A 27,013-nucleotide genomic window follows, 5' to 3' on the forward strand; every position below is an offset into this window, starting at 1 on the left:
AACCCAAAGAATCTGATTTTGCTGATCTGAGGTAGAGCCTGAGAATCTGCTATTTTAAGAAGCACCAGGGTCTAGGGCACCTGGGTGGCTTAGTCAGTTAAGCATCTGCCTCCGGCTTAGGTCATGTTCCCAGGGTCTTGGGATCCTTGCTCAGCTGGGAGCTGCTGCTCCCTCTCCCTCTGCCACTCCCCCTGCTTGTACGCTCTGGCTCTATCTCTCTGTCAAATAAATAAATAAATAAAATCTTAAAAAAAAAAAAAAGGCACCAGGGTCTAATATATACCAACATACTGAGTCTGTGGCAATAAAGGGTAAAAATAAATAAAATAAATCACTTTAAAAATTGTTGACTCTGAAGTTGCCTTTGGCTATTAGTTTCTTAAAAGAGGCAATAGAAGCTAACGTTGGGTAACTGTGAGAAGGGTGGGCAGTCCTTGGATTTGAGGACTGCAACTCCAAAAGTACGGAAGCACTAATCCAGCCCAACTCCTTCATTTCAGAAAAAAAGGAATGAAGACTCACAGATCTTAAAGTAGCTTTCCCCCCAAGGTCACACTGCCAGTGGCAGGACAAACAGTCTCCTGCCTGGAGCCTGGGAAGCTTTCTGCTCCCAGCCTGACCTACGGGAAAGCCCAGTCAGGTTGGAAGGTCGCCACTGGGAGTGTTGAAGGCTTACACTCTAAAATGACTTATTTACAGGCAACAACTGGGAAGCAAGTAACTCAAAGTTCTCTGAAGCTGCCTTAAGGGGAAGCTCTTTAGTTTCACACCCTCAAGACAGAACAATTCTTAAAAATCAATCCATTCACTTAATCCATTTTTTCCCTTTTGCTACGGAAAGTTCACAAAATAACTAGAAGCAATACCTTGCAGTTTTGTTTCAAAGCTACAACTTCCAACAGTCTTGTCGTTTGGAAATGTTCACTGGCCACAGTGAAATTCTACAGGATGATTTGTGAGTTGTCTCTGAAACCTTCGAGTGTGTGTTCGGCTTTATAAAGCTGGCTGTTCAGGAATGGGGCACATTCTCCTAGGAACACGGATGGGGCAGACTTATACATACATACACGGATGGGGCATTCCTCATGCAAGGAATTGCTTGCATACATGAAATAGAAAATAAGCCCCAGACAAAAGTCTCTGGGATATCGAGGTGCAGATATCTCTGTAGGCATAGAAATTGTCAGGTATGAATTATACGTAGCAACAATTCTCTTACACACCAATCTCGACAGTTTTTTAAATGAGCTAATACTACCGTCCTAGCTCAGTGGTAGCCTTTCGCTAGGAATGACGGAAGCTATTCTTATATTCTGCTAAGTTGATTAATAAAAAATATTTATTACACAAATCCTCTTTGTTGACAAGTTAAAATGGAGCCTCATCTTTCATACCTCCCTGAAGATTGCCACCTTGTGAGATTGAAAATACTCATTAAATTCCACCACCAGACAGGCACAAATGAGAGGGTGATTGTTTTTAAGCATGTGAGGGGAATCGTTGGTAAACTCATTTGTTTGGATATCATTAACAGAACAATCGGTGAAGATCTCCAGGGGGTCCTCATGACCTTTGCTCGAAATCTCTTCATCATCCATCAAGAAATATCAGCACCTAATATGCAAGGCGAGACCAATTTTAAGGTGAGGTGTTAATTAACTAACGATTCTGGTTAATTTCTATACAAGGACTGAAAATACCTCATGCTGTATTGTAAACAAGTGCTAAACCATTTTTTTTTTTTTTTTATCGTGAAGCAGTACATATCTTATAATGCACAGGGTCAATATTATAAGGTTCCCACTGAACCTGTTAGTTAAATTTAATAGTTTGAAATTTTTTCTTTGAAATATAGTAGACTTGTTTTAAGTTGCTGCCATTTCCAAACCCAGTTTACAAAACAACATGGCTCTCTGAGATCAGAGGTGACGCTGAAGCGTCACAATGAAACCGACACAGAGACAGTCACCACCAAAAACCCTGAATGTAACCTACTTATTTGCAGATAACGCAGTATCTGGCCAAGGATTCCTGGGGAGGCCACATTTCTAGGACCAGAGGAGTTCTGAGACCCCAGGAAAGATAATGTGGAGAAGAGAGAAACAGAAAAAGCCCTCAGCGCAGACATGGGCCATGTACCCCACACACTGTTTCTCCAATTTGGGGCAGAAATTTCATCACTAATCTGTTTGAAGCTTCCAAATGGCCTTTAAAGATGTTGGACCATGAAAGCTAGTTGTGTGTAATTAATCAAAAGTCTCCAAACTGTAGAAATATGAACAAAAGCAAGAAAACAGGAGCAAGATCCACACAAGAGTTTTTGAAACACAGGCCAAACAGAGATGAACACTTGGTATTTTTTTAATTTCAATTTTTTATTTAAATTCTAGTTAGTTAACATATAGTATAAAATTGGTTTCAGGTATAGAATTTAGTGATTCATCACTTACGTATAACACCCAGTGCCCATCACACAACAAATGCCTTTTTTTTTTTTAAGATTTTATTTATTTATTTGACAGAGACAGAGAGATCACAAATAGGCAGAGAGGCAGGCAGAGAGAGGGGGAAGCAGTATCCCTGCTGATCAGAGAGCCCAACACAGGACTCAATCCCAGGATCCTGAGACCACGACCCTGAGACCATGACCTGAGCCAAAGACAAAGCTTTTAACCCACTGAGCCTCCCAGGTGCCCAACAAATGCCCTTCTTAATGCCTATCACTCATCTAGCCCATACCCCATCCACCTCCCTCCACCGACCCTCAGTTTGTTCTCTATTTTTAAGAGTCTCTTGGGGCACCTGGGTGGCTCAGGGGGTTAAAGCTTCTGCCTTCGGCTCAGGTCATGATCTCAGGGTCCTGGGATGGAGCTCCACATCCTGCTCGGCAGGGAGCCTGCTTCTCTGTCTCTCTCTGCCTGCCTCTCTGCCTACTTGTGATCTCTGTCTGTCAAATAAATAAATAAAATCTTAAAAAAAGAAAAAAAAAAGAGCCTCTTATGGTCTGCTTCCCTTTCTCCCTTCCTCTCTCTTGTTTCTGCCCCTTCCCATATCTTCATCTGTCTTGTTTCTTAAATTCTACATGTAAGTGAAATCATACGGTATTTGTCTTTCTTTGACTGATTTATTTGCCTTAGCATAAGACACTCTAGTTCCAACCATGTCATTACAAACGGCCAGATTTTATTCTATTTTTTTATTCTTTATATATATATAGATATATAGATATCTATAAATATATATAAATATATAGATATATATTTATAAAAATATATAGATATATTATATTATATTATACATAATATAATATATTAATATATACCTATATATATCTATATACCAATATATATATCTATATATAGATAGATATACCAATATATAATATATAAAGATATAGATATATTTATATCTATAGATGTATTATATCTATAGATATATTTATATATATTTATATCTATATCTTTATATAATAGATAAAGGATATAGATCTATATCTTTATATAATATTTGTATAAAGATATAATATATATTATATTTATAATATATATATTATATATATAATTATATATATATATAATTTATATATATAATGTATAAAGATATAATATATATTATATATAAATATATAAATATTATATATTATATATAAATATATATATAATATTATATCTTTATACATTATATATATATAATTATATATATAAATATATAATTATATATATATAAATATAATATATGTTATATCTTTATACAAATATTATATAAAGATATATTACATAAAGATATAGATCTATATCTTTATATATTATATATTGGTATATCTATATATAGATATATATATTGGTATATATCTATATATATGGTGAAGATGTGATATATATATATATCACATCTTCTTTATCCATTCATCTGTTGATAAACATCTGGGTTCCTTCCACAGTTTAGCTATTGTAGATAACGCTGCTTTAAACATCAGGGTGCACGTGCCTCTTGAATCAGTATTTTTGCATCCTTTGCATAAACCTTTAACCTTTGGGTAAACACCTAGTAGTGCAATTGCTGGATCATAGGGTAGTTCTATTTTTAACTTTTTTGAGGAACCTCTATATTGTTTCCCAGGGTGGCTGCACCAGTTTGCATTCCCCTCAACAGTGTTAGAGTGTTCCCCATCCTCACCAACATCTGTTGTTTCTTGTGTTGTTAATTTTAGCCATTCTAACAGGTGTGAGGTGGTGAGGTGGTATCTCATCATAGCTTTGATTTATATTTTTCTGATGATGAGTGGTGTTGAATATGTTTTCATGTATCTGTTAGCTATCTAAATGTTTTCTCTGGAAAAGTGTCTGTTCATGTTTTCTGCTAATTTCTTAACTGGATTATTTATTTTGGGGGTGTTGAGTTTGATAAGTTCTTTATAGATTTTAGCTATTACTCCTTTATCAGATATGTCATTTGCAACTATCTTCTCCCATTCCATAGGTTGTTTTTTTAATTTTGTTGATTGTTTCCTTCATTGTGCAGAAGACTTTTATCTTGATGGAGTCCAAATTTTTGCTTTTATTTCCCTTGCCTCTGGTGATGTGTCTAGTAGGACATTGCTGCAGCTGAGGTCAAAGAAGTTGCTGCTGTGTTCTCTTCTAGGATTTTGATGGCTTCCTGTCTCACATTCATCCATTTTAAATTTATTTTTGTGTATGATATAAAAAAGTTGTCCAGTTTCATTCTTCTGCATGTTGCTGTCCAGTATTCCCAACACCATTTGTTGAAAAGATAGTCTTTTTTCCATTGGATATTCTTTTCCTGCTTTGTTGGAGATTAGATGACCATATAGTCTTGGGTCCATTTCTAGGTTTTCTGTTCTGTTCCGTTGATCATTGCACCTGTTTTTGTGAATAGTGTACTGATCACCAAAATCTGCATCTGATTCCTAGTGTGGGCCTTCATCATGTTTGAATAGGTAAAGTAACTCAGAGGACTCAACTGGAAACCACAGGCAAAAAGCAAAATAGATTCATTTTTAGTAAAGTTTTCTATCTACCACCCCCAGTGGTAATTCTAGTAAGTATCTTCAGTCTGTAAAGAAGGATTTACCAAGACTGAAAAAAAAATGGAAGGTGGTGCAGATATAGCACTTAGCAAAATATAACAATATTTCCTAAAAACACTCAACCTAGGAATAGAAGGGAACTTCCTCAACCTGTTAAGGGCATTAGCAAAAGCCCACAGCTAACATCATAGTTAATGGTGCAAGACTAAAAGTCTTTCCCCTAAGATCAGGAGCAAGACAAGGATGTCTGCCTTCACCACTTCTATTCATCACTGTACTAGAGGTTGTAGCCAGGGCAATTCAGCAAGAAAAAGAAATAAAGGCATCCAGATTGGAAAGAAAGAAGTAAAACTATCTCTATTCACAAATAACATGATCCTGTATTTAAGAAATCTTTTTTTTTTTTTTTAAGATTTTATTTGTTTATTTGACAGAGAGAGATCACAAGTAGGCAGAGAGGCAGGCAGAGAGAGAGAGAGAGAGGAGGAGGAAGCAGGCTCCCTGCTGAGCAGAGAGCCCGATGCGGGACTCGATCCCAGGATCCGGAGATCATGACCTGAGCCGAAGGCAGCGGCCTAACCCACTGAGCCACCCAGGCGCCCCAATCCTGTATTTAAGAAATCTTAAAGAACCCAAAAACAACCTGTTAGAGCTAATAAATGAGTTGAGAAAAGTTGCAAGACCCAAGATCAATATAGAGACATTGATTGTATTTCTATATACTAATAACGAATGATCCAAAAATAATTTTTTTAATTTTAAATTTAAATTCAAAAAAAATTTTTTTAATTCCATTTATAATAGCATCAGAAAGAATAAAAAAATTTAGGAATATATTTAACAGAAGAAGTACAAGATCTGTCCATCATAAAAGAAAGAAGATCTAAACAAATTGAGTGGAAGATTTAATATTGTTAAGATGGCAATAATACTCCTCAGACAGATCTATGGATTCAACACCAATTCCTATCAGCATCTCAGCTGACTTTATTTGCAGAAATTTACAAAATGATCCTAAAATTCCTATGGAAATGCAAAGGATCCAGAATAGTCAAAATAATCTTGAAAACGATGAACAAAGAGAAATTACACTTCTCAACTTTAAAACTTAACTACAGTGGGGTGTCTAGATGGCTCAGTCAGTTCAGCATCTGACCTTGATTTCGTCTCAGGTCATGATCTAGGGACATGGGATTAAGCCAGGGCATTGGGCCCAACAAGTCTGCTTGTCCCTCTCCCTCTACACCTCCCTCCCACTTGTCCTTGCTATCTCTAAAATAAATAAATAAAATCTTTTCAAAAATAGACAAACAACAAAACTATGATAATCAAGAGTGGTACTGGCATAAGAATAGAAGTAGAACCATGGAATAAAACTGAGAATCCAAAATAAACCCATACATTTGTAGTCAATTGATTTTCGACAAGAATGCTAAAGCAATCTGATGGGAAAAATACTGTTTTTTAAACAAATGGTGCTGGAGAAAACAGATATCCACATACAAATGAATGAAGTGGTACCTCCACTCCATAGCATATATAAAAACTAAATAAAAATGGATCAAAAACCCAAAGGTAAGAGCTACAACTATAAAACTCTTAGAAGAAAACACAGGTATAAATAAATCTTCATGAGCCTGTAGCTAGCAATGCCTTCTTAGACACAATACCTAAAGTGTAAACAGCCAAGGTAAAAATAGATCATAGTTAACATGGAGTGTTACTCAGGCATAAAAAGGAAATGTAGTTCTGATCCACTACAACACAAATGAACCTTGAAAATATTATGTTAAGTGAAGAAGGTCAGGCACAAAAGGCTATTATTCCATTTATATGAAATGTCCACAGTAGGCAAATCTATAGTGACAGAGAGTAGATTAACAGTTGTCAGGAGCTAAGGGAAGGGGAAAATGAGGAAAGGCTGCTAATGGGCATAGAGTTTCTATATAGGGTACTGAAATTTTTCTGGAATTACATAATAATGATGGTTTCTTGTGAACCCACTGAAAACTACTGATTTGAACTGTTTGTAAGGGTGAATTTTAAGGCATGTGAATAGTACCTCAATAAAAAATAGCTAAAAAAAATAAAAGGGAAATGTGCCATTTTTCTGCCCAATGGGAAAAAAAACAATGGAAGTAAATACTCCCATCAGCCTACTAGCTCTCATTTTAGGATGACTAGACCAATGCTTCTCAAATTATCTATAGTGAAGTTTTGTTTTTTCCAACTTACCATGGATCAGTACTTTTGTAAAATACAACAAACATGAATTACTAGAAAAATGAAATGAAAAAAATTAAAGACATATAAAATAGGAGCCCATTTTTTTTCCATTTGATTTAGCAGCCATAAAAATTTCTATAAATGTTTCCAAATCCTTACTTTCAATTTTTTTTACTCTCAATTATTTCACGACTGATGACACAATTTATAGATGAGTCTTAGTTAGCAAAACACACTTTGAGTTTAACTGGTCTAAATTATACCTAACTCCAAAAAGGAGCAAATAATTGGGGCGGGGGGGTGGGGTGGGGAGGAAGAGTTGTAAGAGGTCTTTAAGTAATGAATATTACTTTTATTGTTCATTTACAGACGGCCATTGATGACATTGAAGCCATTCTAGGAGTAACAGAGGAAAACAAAATAAGATTTGAAGAAGAGCTAAAACAGTCCAAAGATGACAAAAACCTTTCTAAACCTGATAAATGAATGCTCCTGGAATATTGCTGATTTTTTTATTCAATCTGGAGTCAAAAAAAGGCAACAAAGGAATCAAAGTGGGGAATGGAGTTGGTTTGTTTTGTGTGCTAGGAGGTGTATCAAAACAGATTATAATGTAATGCTCTTCTTTTAAAAAAAATTATTAAGTGATCTTATTTTACTTATTAAACTAAAACCTGTGTGTGCTTTTATTTGAGTATCAAACAATCTCTTCTTCTTCCAGAGGTCAGAAAGAAATAACCTAATAAGAAAGTTACAAGTCTTACTGTTATCACTTCTGCACCTACCTCCTTATAAACCTCAGGATTATATGGAGCTTTTGTTTATGCCTTATAAAGTTTTCTCCTCCTATTTCTAAGAGTAATTTGTCTTCTGCATTTAAAAAAAAATGGAATAAAATCTTAGTCATTGCTATTTGGCAAAACGGATCTTCTTTTCCCCAAGAAAATTACATTTACATGGATTTTTAAAGTGACCCTCTATCATTCATTGTATTTTTCCTTGTTCCAAGCCACTATTGTCTGTTGTTACCATTTCTCAAAAAAGTAAGGTGTTAAGCCAACATCTAGTTAACAAGGGCATCAGAATTTATCTAGGTGGCAGTATCTGCTCTTAGTTTAATATATAGCATCACTCGAGCCCTCTAGCATGAATAAACGTTGGTAATCTCTAATTCTCCATTTAATACGGCAGTAGGATTTGTACAATCATAATTCAACAGTACCTTTTTAAAGTGCAAATTGTTAAAATTATGCAGCGCTGACACTAACTCTTAGCATTCCCTTCTCAATTATTCAAAACATTTCAGAAACACCCAGCTTTCCAGAAGGGTGAAATATCCAAGTCACAACACCAAAATCGCATTGCTGTTTTCAAGAATAACCTTTATGTCTTTAAAAATATTTTAATGTGTTGGTGAAACTAGGCATACTGTTTTATGTATGGAATTTCAATAATTTTTAACGGTGCCTCAGCCGCAAGCTCAGAGCTTCTGCCTAAAGTCGGCATTTTTGTGTGTATCAGCTTTTGTTTTGCTATAGTTGGAAATACATTAATTAGCCAGGTTTCCTGCCTGGGCTAGGTACAACGATGACCTCCTTTTCTTGCCAGATCATTCTAATCCATATGAGGGGCCCACTGTCCAGACACTTGACGGATAGGAAGTACTCGATGCCCATTAGAATCTCGCCTCAATTGGAGCCAGAGCAACATAAGGTCCAAGAGACTCATTAGTTCACTGGCACAATCATGTCCTGAGAGTAAATGAAACCCTCTGTCTCCTTATGGCTCTCATCTGCTCTGGACTTTAAAAGAAAACTGTCTCTGTTTTGTTCAGCACAGCAGTGCATCTTTCACATGGTGAGAACCCCTCTTAACAGTACAAAACTGTTAAATCTATCAGGGAAGTTTTGAATGTGAATTTTGATTAGCACTCTGGAGCCTCAAGCTGCTGGCAATTGTAAAATGAGTTCACTCTCCTGTACCTTTTTTTTTAAACCCACCATGATTGGTTTTCTCAAACAATGCACTTTCCTTCCTTCCCTCTCCCATTAGCATACACCACAGAATGCCTGTTTGCAAATTGAGGCCTTACATTCGGATTCAGGTCCTACTAGGAAAACAGTCGGAAGTAAGGTTTTCTACCTAAAAAACCTACAGTTTCAAAATGAAAGGAAAAAATTTGGTATGATGAAACAATCACTTCAAGTAATTAAGTGGAAGAAGCCAGAGGACCAGATTAAATTAGTGAAATGTTTTAATTACAGAACATTTGAAAAGAAGCATAGTCCATTATCTTTTAGCACATATATGTAGCAAAGACGCTGTGCTACTGGTAAACTAAGGTAAGTTTGAAAAAAAAATCACATATATGTGTACAATGTTTAAAGTATTCTAAACAAAAATTAATTGAGATGAATTACTGAACTTTTATTACTCTAAATAGGAAAATGAAATACTTGTTGATAACAGGATGTCCCTTTACATATTCCCTTTTTTTGTTTTAAAGAAACCAAACAGGTAATATTTCATGACAAACTGCTATCTACTTACCTATATCTTCTGTAATCTACTTATATTTACCTTTAATGAACACTTATTATGGGCTAAGTGTATACTGTACTGTGGGTACGTATGATCACTGTTCTCATTTTACATACAGGACACTAAGATTTAGTGGGGGTATCTCAATGCATGTCTAAAGACCAGTTGGGGCTTTGCTCTTTTACCACACTAGCATGTTGTGTAAAGTAGAAAGTTCAGATTCACTTGTCCCAGATCACACAAGGGACTTGCACTTTTTTGTAAGAAATTCTAGCGTTGCTTAAGGGACAGCTTCACTTATGCTTCCAGCTAAATCAACTTGAACAACTGACAGTATCATGAGGCATCACAATTACGTAATCAAAGAAATCAGGAGAAGAGAATGTGGTGTCAGTAGAATTCTGCCATGTGATGGATCTGTAAGACTTCTGTGGAGGACTGACAATGGGAAGGGGCAGGAGAGTTTGGAAGCTGGAAAGTCATGCCCATAGTTTGTTTCAAAAAGGGTATAAAGCCAAGAACCTGGGGAAGGGTTAAGAAAGGACTTCCAACAAGACAGACAGTAATCTGGGAAAAGTTGGAGCATTATTTTAGCTATATAATTCTAAGAATTGCAAGCATCCTATTTTTCAGGTATAAAAATAAGTATTGGGGCACCTGAGTGGCTCAGTGGGTTAAGCCTCTGCCTTCGGCTCAGGTCATAATCTCAGTGTCCTGGGATCGAGCCCCGCATCGGGCTCTCTGCTCAGCGGGGAGCCTGCTTCCCCACCTCTCTCAGCTGCCTCTCTGCCTACTTGTGATCTCTCTCTGTCAAATAAATACATAAAATTTTTGAAAAAAAAAAGTATTTTATCATAAGTAATGTATCAGTAACCATCTGATAGCTTTAACAATTAATAATCATTTGTGTGCATCTGGCACCTTTCTTCTAAAGAGCTCAAAGCACTTTACATTTGTTATCTCATTAATTCCCAACATTGTCCCTGTGGGGAAGGTAGTAAGTATTTTAACATTTAAATGTTTATCTTTCAGAATTTCTCAAGCATGCATTAATTATATTTCCAAAAATGTAAATGTTCACTAGTTTTATTTTACTGTTCCTCTGGCTTCAATGTGCATAAGAGATCTGTTCAATTCTCTAATATACTGATCACAGTAAATCTTTTTTTATTAATAATATTTTATTTATTTATTTGATGGAGAGAGATCACAAGTAGGCAGAGAGGCAGGCAGAGAGAGAGGGGGGAAGCAAGCTCCCCGCTGAGCAGAGAGCCCGAAGCGGGGCTCGATCCCAGGACCCTGAGACAGGACCTGAGCCGAAGGTAGAGGCTTAACCCACTGAGCCACCCAGGTGCCCCCGGATCACAGTAAATCTTATCTGGAAAACTGTAAGTTGCTAAAATAATGGAAGAGTGGAAGTTGCGGCTGGGGGGAAACATATGACTGCTTTTCTCACTGGAAAAAGTTTGGTTCCATCCATTGCAAATGCAGATGAGACATGCTATGGATCTTCCAGATCTTTTCTGGGTCCCGTTCTTTCCAAAAGGTGAGCCTCAAGAGGGTAAGTGCTGTATCTGTAAGCCTGAGGTAGACTGACCTACTATTTACATCTTTGTTTTACTGATGGTTTTTATCAAAGTAGAACAGAAACCAGATGCATTCTACTATGAGTTGTATCCTAAAGAGTCACAGAATAATAAGGGCCAGAAACTTGCCTCCCCAACCCTCACTCTCTCTGGGCTGGTCATACTTTCCTCAATTTTCTAACTAAAAAAAATGGCAGATAGTAATACCTGCTCCTTAGGGAAGCAGTAGAGATTAATTGGCCAATGTAGGGAGAGCATTTCTGAGACAAAGCGTTCTACATAAATGTTTAAGTATTATTATTGCTCTGCTCCTTCAAAGGGAAGGTCTAACTTTGAAATGTGATTATACACTTTTCCCAAAAAAAACCCTTCATAACCACATATATAGGCTTATTTTTCACTCTAACAGTCTAACTCATGGTTGTGAAACTTTATTGCACTTGATGGAAGACCCAGGCTTTTATTAGTTTTAAACTGCTGGTTGCTGGGGTATTTATGTAAATGAGGCAAAGATACCAAAACAGTAAATAATAAGCATGGCCCTGCTGTTTAAAAATCTGTTGGTAGAAACAACTTTTGTTTGGGTATAAGAAGACCCTAAACACAGAAAAATAATAGCTTTGGATAAGATAGCATTTTGGGTTTAGGGGTTGTTCTTGACATTGGTTTTCTCCCCAAACATTTCTTTACCACTCTGTAAACATTTTGTTTTACCTCTACAGTGGCCACTACGTATATCATATATATGTATGTGAGAGAAAGAAAGGAGTAAAAGACATTTTAAGAATTTTTTTATTTAACAAAATGTTATAAAGTATACTAGATAGTTAATCATAGCACCCAGAAAGCAAGGCCACACCCAAATCTATTGCAGTCTCCTCATAAGGAATGTCATGATAAAATCATGGTCCCGTAAACTTAACAACAAAACAGCAGAATTTCCATTGGTTGCAAAATAACTTCAAATTCACATTCAAATTCTGGTTCATTGAAAGATTCTTGCTGCTTTGCTTCCGAGCAGAGGATGAAAAATCCTTATTTTGCAATCATTGAACAATTTAAAATGATCTAACAACACGTGACTTGCAGGTTCCCTTTATAAAGCCTTCCTACTCATCTTCTTTTTAAGTTGAATATCCAGAGCTAGCCACATTTCAAAGTCAAAAAACTAGGTTCATTTGCAACAACAGTGAAAAATCGGAAAAGTCTAAATATTCAACAATAAGGTATTACTTAAAAATTATAGGGGCTACCTGGGTGGCTCAGTTGTTTAAGCATCTGACCCTTAATTTCTGTTCAGGTCATGACCTCAGGGTCATGAGACTGAGCCCTGAGTCAGGCTCCACGCTGGGTATGGAGCCTGCTAAAGATTCTTCCTCTCCCTGTCCCTCTCCCTTTGCCCCTCCCCTCAACACTACCCCTACATGTACACATGCATGTACTCGCTCTCTCTCTCACTCTTAAAAAAGAAAAATCAAGTAAAATTATGGAATAGCTATAGAAAGACAGCCATTTAAAAACTCATAGGTTACTATAACTACTGTATGAGCTAACCATTCCACTCCTAGGCATTTATTTACCCAAGAGAGAAAAAAGTATGGGACCATTCAAAGATTTGTACATGAATCTTCATTGCAAACTTATTTGTAATAGCCCCAAATTGGAAACAACCCAAATGTCCACCAACATGTAGATGTATAAATTACGGGACACCCTTACAATGGAATACTACTCAGCAATGAAAAGGATCAAGTTGTTGATAAAATCAAAGACATGAGGGGCACCTGGGTGGCTCAGTGGGTTAAAGCCTCTGCCTTTGGCTCGGGTCATGATCCCAGGATCCTGGGATCCAGCCCCGCATTGGGCGCTCTGCTCAGCAGGGAGACTGTTTCCCTTCCTCTCTCTCTGCCTGTGTCTCTGCCTACTTGTGATCTTTCTCTCTCTGTGTCGAGTAAATAAATATTTTTTTAAAAAATCAAAGACATGAATGAATCAATATAATTGTGCTGAATGAAAAAATCCAGGCAAAAAAGAGTACATATATAACATTCTAAAAATACAAATTATAGTGACAAAAAGCAGATCAGTGGTGGCCTGGAAGTGGGAAGCTGGGGGCCAGATGGTGAGGAGGAACAGGAAGATTACAAAGGATCAGGAAGAAAATTCTGGGGGTGATGGATAGCTTCACTATGTTGATTGTGAAAATGGTCTCTTGGATGAATACATATGTCAAAACTTATCAAACTATACACCTTAAATATGTGCCCTGTTTGAAGGTCAATTACACATCAAAAGCTTTTTTAAAAAAATCATGAATTAGGAGAATATAAGAAAATGAAATGACATTTAATTATTAACCATATTTTTTTCTTTTTCCAAGATTTTATGTATTTTAGAGAGAGAAAGACAAAAAGGGGGATCAAGGCAGGGGAGGAACAAATGGAGGACAAGCAGGCTCTACACTGAGCACAGAGCCCAATGTAGGGCTTGACCTCACAACCCTGAGATCATGACCTGAGCCAAAATCAAGAGATGCCCAACCAACTTGAGCCACCCAGGAACCCTAAGAAGCATATTTTAAAACCGCATGAAGACTAGGACTCCAGTTACAACTTTTAAAAAATATGTACGTATATGTGCATGCACACACGTGTGTACACACCCACACCCCCCCACCCCCACACCCCCCCACACACACCTACCTCTGAGCATGTCTCCCGCAATGCTCACAGTGGATAATTCTTAATGGTACAATTTTCTTCTTTTTGTATTCTCTATTTTATAATGAACCTGTTTTCAATTAATGGAACAAATGAAACAAAAATTTAATTTGTGGGAGTCTAGGAAAGAAAAATATATGAAGGTCTTCATTATAAGTTCTGCTATCAAAAGTGATAATGAACTTAGGGACATGGAGTAGAAATGTCATAACCACCTTCCTCCTCAAAGCTCCCAAAGCTGTCACCAGATAGTAATGGCATGTTCCTTCACATCATGGATTACAAGTTTCATTTTGAGCTTAATACGCTTAGTCTGAATATTCAAGAATTCTTACCAGACTATGACTTTTGTTCTGTATCTGCTCATGGAAACGGAGATGCACGAAAGGGTAAATGTTTCTGTTCACCTACAAATATTTGGAGGGACATCCAGTGATTAGTGGCATTTGCAGTTTTTCTAAAAGTGTATGGAACACACACACACACACACACACACATACACCATTTGCTTTAGATTTAAAAGTCTTAATGGGTTTTAGTTCCAGCTCCTTCCTTAATGGACAAGTAACCTCCTCTCTAGTCCTCATTTTTTTGGTATGTAAAATAAGAAAGTTGAACTGATGTTTAAACTTCTTGCCAACTCTAATGATTCAAAGTATCAAAAGGGCAAAACCATATGTATCTATGCCACACAAGGAGGTGACTTCTAGCTTTCTTCTTCCATTTTTTGGAAATCATGGATAATATAACTTTGTACAGCCTCCTAAGTTTCCCTATTTACTATCCAAAATGACTGTGATTTTAAATAGTTGCAAATGTTTTATAATTTTATGATAGTTTCTTGAGATGCAAACAGTTTTCTCTCAGAAGGAATCATTTAGACTAAAGACAGAAAGTAGCAAGCCAAATATATCCTTTAGACTGGAATCATGTCTTTCATTCTTTGGGTTTTTGCTTGTACTCTTTCCAGTATTGCTACTCACCTAAAGTAATGGAAACATTTTATTTTGAAAAGCATTTTATCTGAACTGATCTAATGTATACTTTCTGTACTAGAAGATCTTGGTGCAAATAGATGGGATAGAAATGAGAATCAAAGCTTTAAATGTGCACTTTTGTTTCTGTAAGCCCAAAGCATATCTCCTTTTTACATCCACTTTGCAGGGACAGTATGGAGAGCTGGAGTACAGTCTCTGAGCTTTACTTTAATTTGTACCCGGACTCAGAAAGAGATGGATGATGTATTTTGCAACATTCCATTTTGCTTTATAGCAGACATAGTCCCTGGTGAATTGCATAAATGAGACATAGAACCCTGAAACTAATTTTACCTGGCACCTTTAATCCCATATTTTAAAGACCTCCTAAAATGCACTATTTCCTGGGCCCTGTTTATAAGTGGTTAAGTCAGGCTTCCCAGGAAGTGTTCTGCCATCCACATAGAAGGGTTAGAACAAGAAGCTGAGAGTACAATGATTATCTATCCCTTTACGAAGCCCACAGTGATCGTTATGGCTAAAATAAGTCTTTAAAGTTCATTGCCAGAGCAGAAATCTCTCTCCTTCCTTTATTCTCACTAGCAACTTAGATTCTTGGTACTAAGAATTGGTACAAAAAATTATAGATGATGTAAGGTTTAAAAACTACTTATGAACCTTTTTCTTAAGATGACTTTGTCTTTCAGTATACCTTAGAGTTTTTAAATTTTTCTCATTACAGAAACATATGCTCATTATAAAAAAATAAATATGATCACATATTTCTTAAGCAAATAATTTAAAAAAAAAACAAAAACTTTTTAAAAACAGGAATGTGCAGGGAAGAAATTTAAAAATCAACTTTTTAAAATGTTGGGGTGTGCCCGGCTAGCTCAGTCGGTAGAGTACACATCAGATCTTGGGGTCTTGAGTTTCAACCCCACGTTGAGTGTAGAGATAACTTAAAAATAAAATCTTTTTTAAAAAATCAACAATTATTTCACCACCCAGAGAGAACTACTGTTAAATCCAGGGGCGAACCTACTATTATTCCTACCTAGGGCTTCTGGATTTGCCATGCCTTCTGCCTGGCACACTCTTCTCCCAGTAGTCTGCCTGGTTCCCTTACTCACTGTATTCAGTCTCTGCTTGACTGTCACTAAATCAGGGGGACCCTCCCTAATGTAGCACCCATCCTTACTCTCTATCCTCTTACTCTGCTTTATTTTTCTTTAGAGCACTTAACCATAGGTTTGTTTATCTTTTATTATCTGTCTCACCAAACGGATTGTATGTGTAAAGATAGAGCCCCACTCCTAGGACACTAAACCTACCATAAATAAGAGATGCTCAATTAATACATATATTGTATTTGTTTATCAAATATATATTGAGTTCCTATTATATAGAATCTTTTATCTTTGTACGTATAATTTTTAATAGGATTATACCAGATATACTGTTTTGCAGACTGTTTTTCACTTAGCAATAAATTATGAAGACATATCAGAAATTCTTATCCAAAAAAAAAAAAAATTCTTATCCAATGTGATTTTAATAATGGCATAAAGGATCTCAATATGGGGTTCCTGGGTGGCTCAGTGGGTTAAAGCCTCTGCCTCTGGCTCAGGTCATGATCCCAGGGTCCTGGGATGGAACTCCATGTCAGGCTCTCTGCTCAGCAGGGGGCCTGCCTCCTCCTCTCTCTCTGCCTGCCTCTCTGCCTACTTGTGATCTCTGTCTGTCAAATAAATAAATAAAATCTCTAAAAAAAAAAATCTCAATAATCCCCTATTGTTAGATCAGTACCTGGGCACTCTGATGTATCCTTCAAATACATGTTAAGGTCACTGAGGTAAGATAGTTATTAATAATATTAACAATACCTTAAATTCATAAGTACTTTATAATTTATAAACTATTTTCATATCTCATTTGATCCTCACAAAAAACTCAAAGTAAACAGAGCAGAAACTCAAAGAGGTTAAATAAATAATTTCCCTAAAATAATGAAACCAGTAGCAGGGAGTCCAGACTCAAACCTAGCTCTGTCTCTGTAGCTTCAGCTCCTCACGGAGCTCATCGTCCCTGGTTGACACTGTCATTTTACAGGTGAGTGATCCACGCCTAGAGAAGGGAGCAGTGATGTGCCCAGAATCACACAGCTTCTCCAAGAAAGAATACAGATAAAGTAGAACCCAGGACTCCTGACTCCCCATTCAAAGCTCTCTAAACTACATGCTGGCTCAATAAATTAGGGGGGAAGAAATCCTAAATCACTGCAGTCAAATCAGCAAACAATACATGCTGTTATACTTCTATAAACTATATTTGCTTGGTGCTGCGAAGAGCCAACCTGATGACACTTGCAGTCCTGAGCTTATTTGATGTGGTTGGGAAGCAAATGAGATTCCAGTGCCCCTGTTGCGCATAGGTGCTCAATGAGCATTTCCTGCGTGGTGGGGAAGTGCCCTATATTTACAGTATTTGATCCAGTTTAACAGCAAGATCTAATGTTAACATTAGCCTTGTAAAAGTTTTCACCCTAGTTCACACAAAAACAAGATTCTGGAGATTATGACTAGCAATTTTTCATGAGTTGATTTATCTGAATAAAACCTATAAGGTTTTGAACCATTAAACATTCAATTTAGAAAAAAAAAATCTTAGCATACAGAAGAATAAACTGAAAATGGAACAGATTTGTTTCTTGTAATAATTATGAGCAATATCTCAAACTCAGCATCCTTAGACCATTGAGCTGTGTAGGATGAATGTGCTAATTAATCAATTACTACCCAACAATGTACCCTGTTTATTTACTGAAATGCACCAGAAACGTGTGCAGAGCTGGTAATTATTAATCATCTTCAGTAACAAATATGACTCAAGTTCACCTTCATATAATTAATAGAGCATGTAGTTAGCTTTAACATCTTGCTTTATTAGAAATAGCAACAAGGAATTAAAAAAAAAAAAGCTGAACCACAAGTTGTGGTTCACTGAAATGCTGGCTTGGACTAAATGTGTCTATTATCCACAGTGGTGGTACTACTCACACCCATCCAAGTTATGGCCAGATGCGAAGATTTTAAAATGAAACTTTCTAATTTGAATAAAATTTTAGACTTACCAAGAAGCTGTAAAAAAACAGTCCAACACATTTCCATATATGCTTCACTCATGGTTCCCAAATAAAATCCAACATTCAGAGCTTGTTAACTGGCTTAGAGTTGGGATAATTGTTGATGAAGCCCAAACGTCTTAGCATGTTTTAAATTTTCAAGATATTTTGGAATACTTTCAATATACATAGAAATAGTTCTTTTACAACAAATTTTATGTGATCTAATTTTGAAAATCTTTTTTTTTTTTTTTTGGAGTCATCATGTAGGCCCCCCAATTTCCTTTGAAACAGATAGACTTCTTGGCTAGAAGGGCCATATTTTGATACAAGGCTATTTCCAGATAACACAACATCTAAGGGAGGTTGACTTGTGTCAGCAACATTTACAGTGGAGGCTGGCATCACCGGACTCTCTGAGACTATGTTCAAAGCATGAGGTTTTGCATACAGTCCACGAAGGTTCAAATCTCAGCTGTATCAACTGTCTACTCTGTGACTGCAGGTAACTATTTTAACTTCTCTAACTTCTGATATTCAGATTCCTTGGCTTGAAATGGAGGTAAATGAAGCCCTGCTTTGGAGTATTGTTTAAACGAGAAAATAGGGGGAAACTGCCCGGCAGGAAGAAACACTCAAGAACTGCCAGATACTGTTACGCTAGGATTACTTAGCTCACTGAAGTGAAATGTACACACCTAGGTACACACAAATAAAAAGTATTTCATACAATGGAAACTACAAATGTAAATTAACATTTTGGGGAGTTTTCTCCTGAAAGGAATAATTGGGTTAGAATTTAATATTAGTTGTACAGAAAAGTAAAAACGTGTCCCATCTGCAATACCAGTGGAACATCACTTCAGAAATCTAAACTGACGAATCATAAATCAGTGGGTGGACTACTGTATTTCTATTATTGAATGATTCAAGGCCCCTTTAAATGGAGAGCCCCCTTAGGGCATCTCCGTATTTGTTTATAGATCATTAACTACTTGACAGTGAGACTGGGGAGGGGGCATAAAGACTTACAGCTAAAGGGCTAAAAGCCACTGTCGAATGAAGATCAGCAATAAAGCCAAAACATCCTTGGGATTCAGTATAAAAATATGATTTGTGCTACAAAAATGTCATATGCTTTTCACACACGTATCTGTTAGTAAAAGAAAGCTCACTTTACAAGGCTGGGCCCATAACTATGGCCCATATGACAAAGTAAATTTAGGTGGCCATGTTTTCAAACGACTAGATAGGATTTGTAATATTGGAAACATGCCCATAAAATAGATTGTGTATCTATTAGCATAAATTGCTATCTGGTTTAAAAAGTCATAAATGTGTCTCTGTGCCACTGGATTATAGCATCCATAACAGAAGAAGGAAATAGAAATGTTTCCTAATGAAAAGCTTACAGAAAGTTGGAAGGTCAGAATTTTGATTATCGATTCTAATATATGATCTTGAGGGGTAAGTTTCTTACCTATTCTATAGTCTGACTTCTCTAACTACCAAAATTAAAATTGTGATTAAAACCACCTACATTAGGTGCCTGGGTGGCTCAGTGGGTTAAAGCCTCTGTCTTTGGCTCAGGTCATGATCTCAGGGTTCTGGGATGGAGCCCTGCATCAGGCTCTCTGCTCAGCAGGGAGCTTGCCTCCCCCCCACCTCTGCCTGCCTCTCTGCCTACTTGTGATCTCTCTCTCTCTGTGAAATAAATAGATAAAATCTTAAAAAAAAAAAAAAACCACCTACCTTACATATTACAATTTATTTTCTCTAACATTCCTCAAACACACTAATTGTATTCACTTTGCCTACTTTTTTTTTTTTCATTTTTTTCAAGAACTTGAGTACCTATCCTATTGCAAGTACTGTCCTAGGTGCTAGAATCGCAAAGGTTAACAAAACAGGCATAAGTCCCTGGCCTTAGGAATTTTACGTTCCAGTGGCGGGGGAGAGCGTGAGAGTAGTTAAGATACAACATGCGGTTTAGATGAGATCTCTGTATGCCCTATGTTCACAGTCACATGTTTTACTGGAGTAATGCTTCTTGCCACTCTTTGTAACAGCAGCCCCAGGGGCCAGCCAACTCCTTGGAGGCTTTCAGAACATCAATCACTTCCACAGGACTCAAGATCTAAGTAAGAATACAGCAGTTCTTTCCTATCCTAATGACTTTGGCCATAACTCAGTACTTCCATGAGGATAATTTTGCATAAAGCCAGTGTATACTGTCCTTGCCAGGGCAGAGACAAGGATAAAGGAATGGAGCAGCAAGCAAAGTTCACCACTAATGGGAGTGGGGAGAATTAATGAACATTCATCCAGCAGTAGGGGTAACTCAAGCCACCTCCTCTGGTGCTGAGCTTGGCTTAGAAGGCACTGAGCCATTAAGCAGATTTGGGTTCCTAGAAGAGCCTGGTTGGTGATTCTTTGGGGTATCAGGTTTTAAGTTCCAAAGCACACTGGAATATAAATCAGGGCAGCAGCATCTCCATAGACCTTCTTTCCTTGAACCAAAAGCCTTTAAGTCTCGAAGTGGAATCTGTCGATGAAATCGTATATGTAAACATTTATATCCCTTTTTCGTTATTCCTTTATCTTTTACTAACTGGCTAACATATGCACCCACTGTCTTGCCTATAATTCTCCCTCTGAGAACAGCAGTGAATTAAAATCTACATGCCTGCCCTGTTTTCTTTTAAATCACACCATTAGAAATATGTGAGTAAATCATAATCTCACAACAAGGTTGTGAAAACAATGTGAGAATAAATACAAGTACGAGGTCACAATTGGGTCATGCCATGTTCTCTCTATATGTTTCTTTCTTTTCTTTTCTTTTTTCTTTCTTTTTTTTGATAGACAGAGATCACAAGTAGGCAGAGAGGCAGGCAGAGAGAGGGAGAAGCAGGCTCCCTGCTGAGCAGAGAGCCCGATGCAGGGCTCGATCCCAGAACCCTGGGATCATGACCTGAGCCAAATGCAGCGGCTTAACCCATTGAGCCACCCAGGCGCCCCCTCTTTATATGTTTCTTAATAAACACTAGTAATGGGATGTGTTAATATGTAATATTACATGCAGAACTCATTCTCTTTTTCAAGCTTTTAACTGAAGTATAATATACATAAAGGAAAATACACATACCATACACGTTCAGTTAGAAGAATTTTCAGGGCACCTGGGTGGCTTAGTTGGTTAAGCATCTGAATCTTGATCTCAGCTCAGGTCTTGATCACAGTGTCATGAGTTCAAGCCCTGTATTAGGCTCCAGGCTGAGCGTGGAACCTACTTAAAAGAAGCTTTTTTTTTTTTTTTAAACAAATTGACTACACCCATTTAACTAGAAACCAGATCAATCACAGGTTCATCCATTGTAACAAATGCTATCACTCTGGTGGGGATGTTGATAATGGGGAAGGCTACGCATGTGTGGGGCAGAGGATATATGAGAAATCTCTTTACCTTCCTCTTAATTTTTCTGTGAGCCTAAAATTACTCTAAGAAAAAAAGTCTTGAGGTAACTGGGTGGCTCAGTAGGTTGAGTGACTGCCTTTGGCTCAGATCATGATCCTAGGGTTCTGGGACTGAGTCTGAGGTGTGGATCCCTAAGCAACCAGGAGTCTGCTTTTCCCTCTGCCTCTCCCCTCTGCTCATGCACATGCCTCTCTCTCTTTCAAATAAATAAAATCTTTTTAAAAACAAGTTTTAAGAAAAAGAACTATAGAAATATATGAATAAAAGAGAATAATCCCAATCCCCAAAATGTCCCCTCATATTCCTAGTCCCTGGTTCCCCTCGTAAGGGTGATCATATCCTGCCTTCTAACGGCAAAGATGAATTTTAGCCAGTTTTTATAACTCATGGAAATGAAATCATTTTATAAGTATAAGGGTCCGACTTCTTTCACTCTGCCTTATGCTCATGAGATTCATGTATGCTGTGTGCGATTATGGTTCATTCCTTCTCATTGTTATACAGTAGTCCAACAAGCAAATACCACAATTTGTCCATCTACTCTATTATTATTATTTTTTAAAGATTTTATTTATTTATTTGACAGAGAGAAATCACAAGTAGATGGAGAGGCAGGCAGAGAGAGAGAGAGGGAAGCAGGCTCTCTGGGGAGCAGAGAGCCCGATGCGGGACACGATCCCAGAACTCTGAGATCATGACCTGAGCCGAAGGCAGCGGCTTAACCCACTGAGCCACCCAGGCGCCCATCTACTCTATTATTGACAGGCATGTAATTCCCAGGTTGAATATCACAAATATCACAAATAGTGCTATGAGTATTCTACTACATGTCGTTTGAAGAATATGTGCACACCATTCTGCGAGCCATTGTTATGGACGGAAAGTTTGTATCCCCTCAATAGTCACATGTTGAAGCCCTAATATCCAATGTGACAGTCGTTGGAGATAGGGTCTCTGAGGAAGTGATAAAAAGTTAAATGAGGTCATAAGAGTGGGACCCTAAATCTGATAGGGCTGATGATCTTATCAGAAGACAGACACTAGAATTAGCTCTGTCTGCCATGGGAAGATATACAAAGAAGGGAGCTATAAGAGAACAAGAGCAATAAGAGAACTCTCGCCAAGAAGAACCTAATCAGCCAGCACCCTGATCTTAGACTTCCCAGTCTCCAGAACTGTGAATAACAAAATTTCTGTTGCTTAGGCAGCCAGTCTGTGATATTTTTGTTATGGCAACCTTACTAATACAAATATATATCCAAGAGTGACATGGCTGTTCATAACATCACATATGATATTACATATGTGGGTAAATATATACTGCCAAAAATTGAAATCAGTTGCCAGCAGTATATACAAGTTCTAATTGCTGCATATCAGGTGCCTCATTAGCGCAGTAGGTAGCGTGTCAGTCTCATAATTGCTGCATATCCACACCAACATTAAGAACTTTCCATCTTTCCTGCTTCCGCTACTTTGGTGGGGGTGTAATGGTACTGCATTGTAGTTTCAATTTCCATTTTCGGATGATTATTCAAATTAAACAATTTTTCCCATGTTTATTGGACATCTGGATAGTCTCCTTTGTGAAGAGTCACATTCAAATATTTTGTTCACCTTTCTATTGGATTGTCTTTTTTTTTTTTTTTAAGATTTTACTTATTTATTTATTTGACAGGCAGAGATCACAAGTAGGCAGAGAGGCAGGCAGAGAGAGAGAGAGGAAAGGAAGCAGGCTCCCTGCTGAGCAGAGAGACTGATGTGGGGCTCGATCCCAGGACCCTGGGATCATGACTCTAGCTGAAGGCAGAGGCTTTAACCCACTGAGCTACCCAGGCGCCCCATGGATTGTCTTTTTTTAATGATTTATTCTAGATGCCAAATGCTTTGCCAGAGAAAGGTATTGCAAATACTTCTCCCACACTATGGATTATTTCTTGATTCTCTTAATAGTGCCTTTTAATGAACAGAAATTCTTAATTTTAATATATTCCAATTTATCAATTTTGAAGAACTCATTTTTTAAAGAAAGATTTTATATATTTATTTATGAGAGAAAGAACAGGAACAGGGATGGCAGGGAGGGGCGGAGAGAGGGAGACAAGCAGACTCCCCGTTGAGCCTGGGATCCATCCCAGGACCCTGACACTATGACCTGGGCAGAAGGCAGATGCTTAACTGATTGAGTCACCTAGGTGCCCAAGAAGACTCATTTTTTGCATGCTCTGAACACATAGCATCCTAGGTACCTTTAAAACAAAAGCAACAGGGTGAAGTCTCTTCTTTCTAGGAGTAGCTTCATATCCATACACAAACTAAATGCTGTATACAGCATCACTCGTTATAGTTATTTTTAACAGGTTCCTTCTAAAGGGGTATGCCATTTCTCTATGTTTTGTGTAAAACTTTGCGTTCTTATTTATTGGACACAATGTTTTTAAAACATTGACTTATGCTTTTGAATGCCAATTTTTAAGCCCCATTGTTTCATGGCCATCAAGAATTAGAACTGATCTGAGTTGCAGGTTTTTTGAGAAATTATCTTACTTCAGTTATGGAAGTGGCACTGTAAAATCTTAAAGTCAGAAGAAATAGCTAGAAGTCATGTTTTCCAGCTCTGTAGTTTTAGGTTAAGAAATTATTTCATTCAAACACTCTTGAATACCTGAGTGTGATCCACTATCTATCCACTTTTTTTGAAGTAATTTCCTACCTTAGAATAGAAGATAGAGGGGAACCTGGGCGGCTCAGCAGGTTAAGCCTCTACCTTCGGCTCAGGTCATGATTTCGGGATCCTGGGATCGAGCCCCATGTCAGGCTCTCTGCTCTGCAGGGAGCCTGTTTCTTCCTGCCTCTTTGCCTACTTGAGATCTCTTGTCTGTCAAATAAATAAATAAAATCTTAAAAAAAAAAAAAAAAGAATAGACGATAGAGGGAGAGAACCATGGAGCCTTGAAATAAGGAGAGCCTCACCTCTGATGAGTTTTTTCCAAGAGGGCACCTACCAGTAGAAACACTTCAGTTCCCTAACCCTTTTGCCAAGCCTTCATGGGAGAATGCAGTAAAACCTAATTTAAATTTGTGTTTGTCTCTATTAGGGGTTTTTACCTTGTAGGTGCCACAGAACCTAGAGCTTCTCAGACATAATTCAGGTTCCACAGATGTTTGATTCAAATTTCACTGTTTTAAATAGGCTTTCATACTGCCAAGGGATATAATGCCAAAATTTAACACACTGCAAACTGCCCACCTGTTAATTTGAGGTTAAATCATCTCAGTGTAGATCTCAGAATTAAACTCCTCCTGCTATCTTTGTAATTGAAGCACATGTCCAAGATTTCAAGATGAGTCATTTTAAGACCACTGTAATTTGTATCTACTTTTCTGGATGGATCAGGATATTCTTGATAGTGTACAACCAAAAAGAACAAGAAACTGCCCCAAGGCTGTTTGTAGTTGTCCTAACTGCAACTGCTGTCCATAACCCCCAACTCTGAAAGTCTTCCAGCATATAAGAGCAGAGTCAAGTGTGCCTGGGTGGCTCAGTCAGCTGAATGTCTGCCTTTGGCTCAGGTCAGGATTCCAGGGTCTTGGGACTGAGTCCAGCATCAGGCTCCTCACTCAGCAGAGAGCCTGCTTCTCCCTCTGCCTGCTCCTCCCCTGCTTGTTCATTCTCTCTCTCTCTCTCTCTGACAAATAAATAAATAAAATCTTAATTAAAAAAAAAAAAAAAGAGCAGAGCCAGGACTTTAGTGGCAGTGGGGCCATCATGGCACCATAACCAGACTCGTTTCTGTTGGTCTGCTGACTTGCTATTTATTAATTTAGCTACCCAATTTCCTTTTGATAAATTCCTTGTCTGCTAAAAACAAAACAACAAACCAGCCTCTTAAAAAAAAATTACCTATACAGTTAATATTAAAATTCTGAACTTACAAATGCTTCCTAGAAAAATGCAAGTTTTCATCTACTTTATATGTTGGGGTTCTGTGACAGATTTTGCTTGAAAAAGACTCCAATACTTTTTAAAATTTAATTTGAAAATCACAGTATTGAATCCCCTCCCTGACTCCTATCTTAGCCTTCCTTCACCCATTTCTGTTGCAAGACTAACCACGTCATTCCTCCATCTAAAATCTTTTTTAAAACTTTTATCCAATAGGGAATCCTATAAGGTGAAGTTCAAATTATCTGCCAGACTACAAGTCCCTTCAAAATTTGGCACACGGTAACAGGTACTTAACATTTGTTGAATGAGTCATTAAAAACTGTAAAATGTAGGGGTCCCTGGGTGGCTCAGTGGGTTAAAGCCTCTGCCTTGGGCTCAGGTCATGATCCCACGGTCCTGGGATGGATCCTGGGATGGAGCCCCGCATTGGGCTCTCTGCTCAGCAGGGAGCCTGCTTCCTCCTCTCTCTCTGCCTGCCTCTGCTTACTTGTGATCTGTCTGTCAAATAAATAAATAAATAAAAATCTTTAAAAAAAAAAAAACTGTAAAATGTAAAAACTAGCCACACTGTCCTACATCCCTCCCTTGAGTTTCAACAATAATAAGTTATTATGTGGTGCTTCCACATAATTATCTTTTACATGTAATGCTTTCCAGACACGTCATCTTATTTATGTACGATTTCTCCAAACAAAATGAGTGGAGGGTAAATAGGAAGAAATGCTTCTTTATAAAGCAGGTGTATATAAAATATTACCTCGGGTGGGGCTATGAAGTTTGAGAAAAGGTTTTCCTAAATCATAGATTGATAATGGGTAGCAGAGGATCATAAAGGTATATAACTAAAAGACTGGTCTAACATTGACAAGCTTAGGAAGGGAGGTAGAGGTGCGTATCTAGGCAATGCGCAGAGAGATGTGGGTCATTTTTAAAAAAACTTTTATTTTATTTTGTTTTTAAAATTTATAAACCTTGTTACTTTGAGCTATCTGGGGGCTTACCCTAAACAGTGAACATGACAGAGAACATCTAAACATGAAAGTGCTTCCCCACTTCACCAGCCAGTGCAAATCTGGGGACTTGGCTTTTAACTTGCTTCCCCAAAGACACCTTCTCAAGTGTCTCCTGAGCAAAAGCCATGTGAGGATCCCACTTGAGCCCAAGGCCTGGAAGAGACCTCTGGGTGTCAGTTCTGCTACTCACTACTGGGGTTACTTGTTTTAAGCCTTAATTTTCCTCAGACCCCTACTGATTAAGCTCCCCAATCCCCGCCCTCCCTCACCAACCCCCCACCCCCACCCCGCGGCGACCCAAAGTTAGTAACGCCTACATGAGGTCACACTGACGATTTAATTACCTCCTCTG

At 37.7% G+C, this 27,013-nt stretch overlaps 1 protein-coding gene across 7 annotated transcripts in view; it reads left to right on the forward strand.

Annotated features, from left to right (window-relative positions):
* The window catches only part of IQCH (IQ motif containing H), a 191,616-nt gene extending 183,419 nt beyond the window's left edge, over positions 1-8,197 (forward strand). For 5 of the 7 annotated variants that reach the window (XM_004758619.3, XM_013059473.2, XM_045067602.1 and 2 more), the window contains 2 exons: positions 1,535-1,643; positions 7,643-8,196. In XM_004758619.3, the coding sequence (XP_004758676.1) occupies positions 1,535-1,643; positions 7,643-7,759 (226 nt within the window). In that variant the 3' untranslated portion in view covers positions 7,760-8,196. Of the gene's footprint in view, positions 1-1,534; positions 1,644-7,642 lie in introns of all 7 variants that reach the window. The other 2 variants (XM_045067600.1, XM_045067603.1) reach the window with 1 other exon arrangement.
* Positions 8,198-27,013: the final 18,816 nt, after the last annotated feature.

This window comes from Mustela putorius, unplaced genomic scaffold (genome assembly GCF_011764305.1).
Source record: "Mustela putorius furo isolate JIRA1106 unplaced genomic scaffold, ASM1176430v1.1 tig00003896_pilon_pilon_pilon, whole genome shotgun sequence".
Lineage (NCBI taxonomy): Eukaryota > Metazoa > Chordata > Mammalia > Carnivora > Mustelidae > Mustela > Mustela putorius.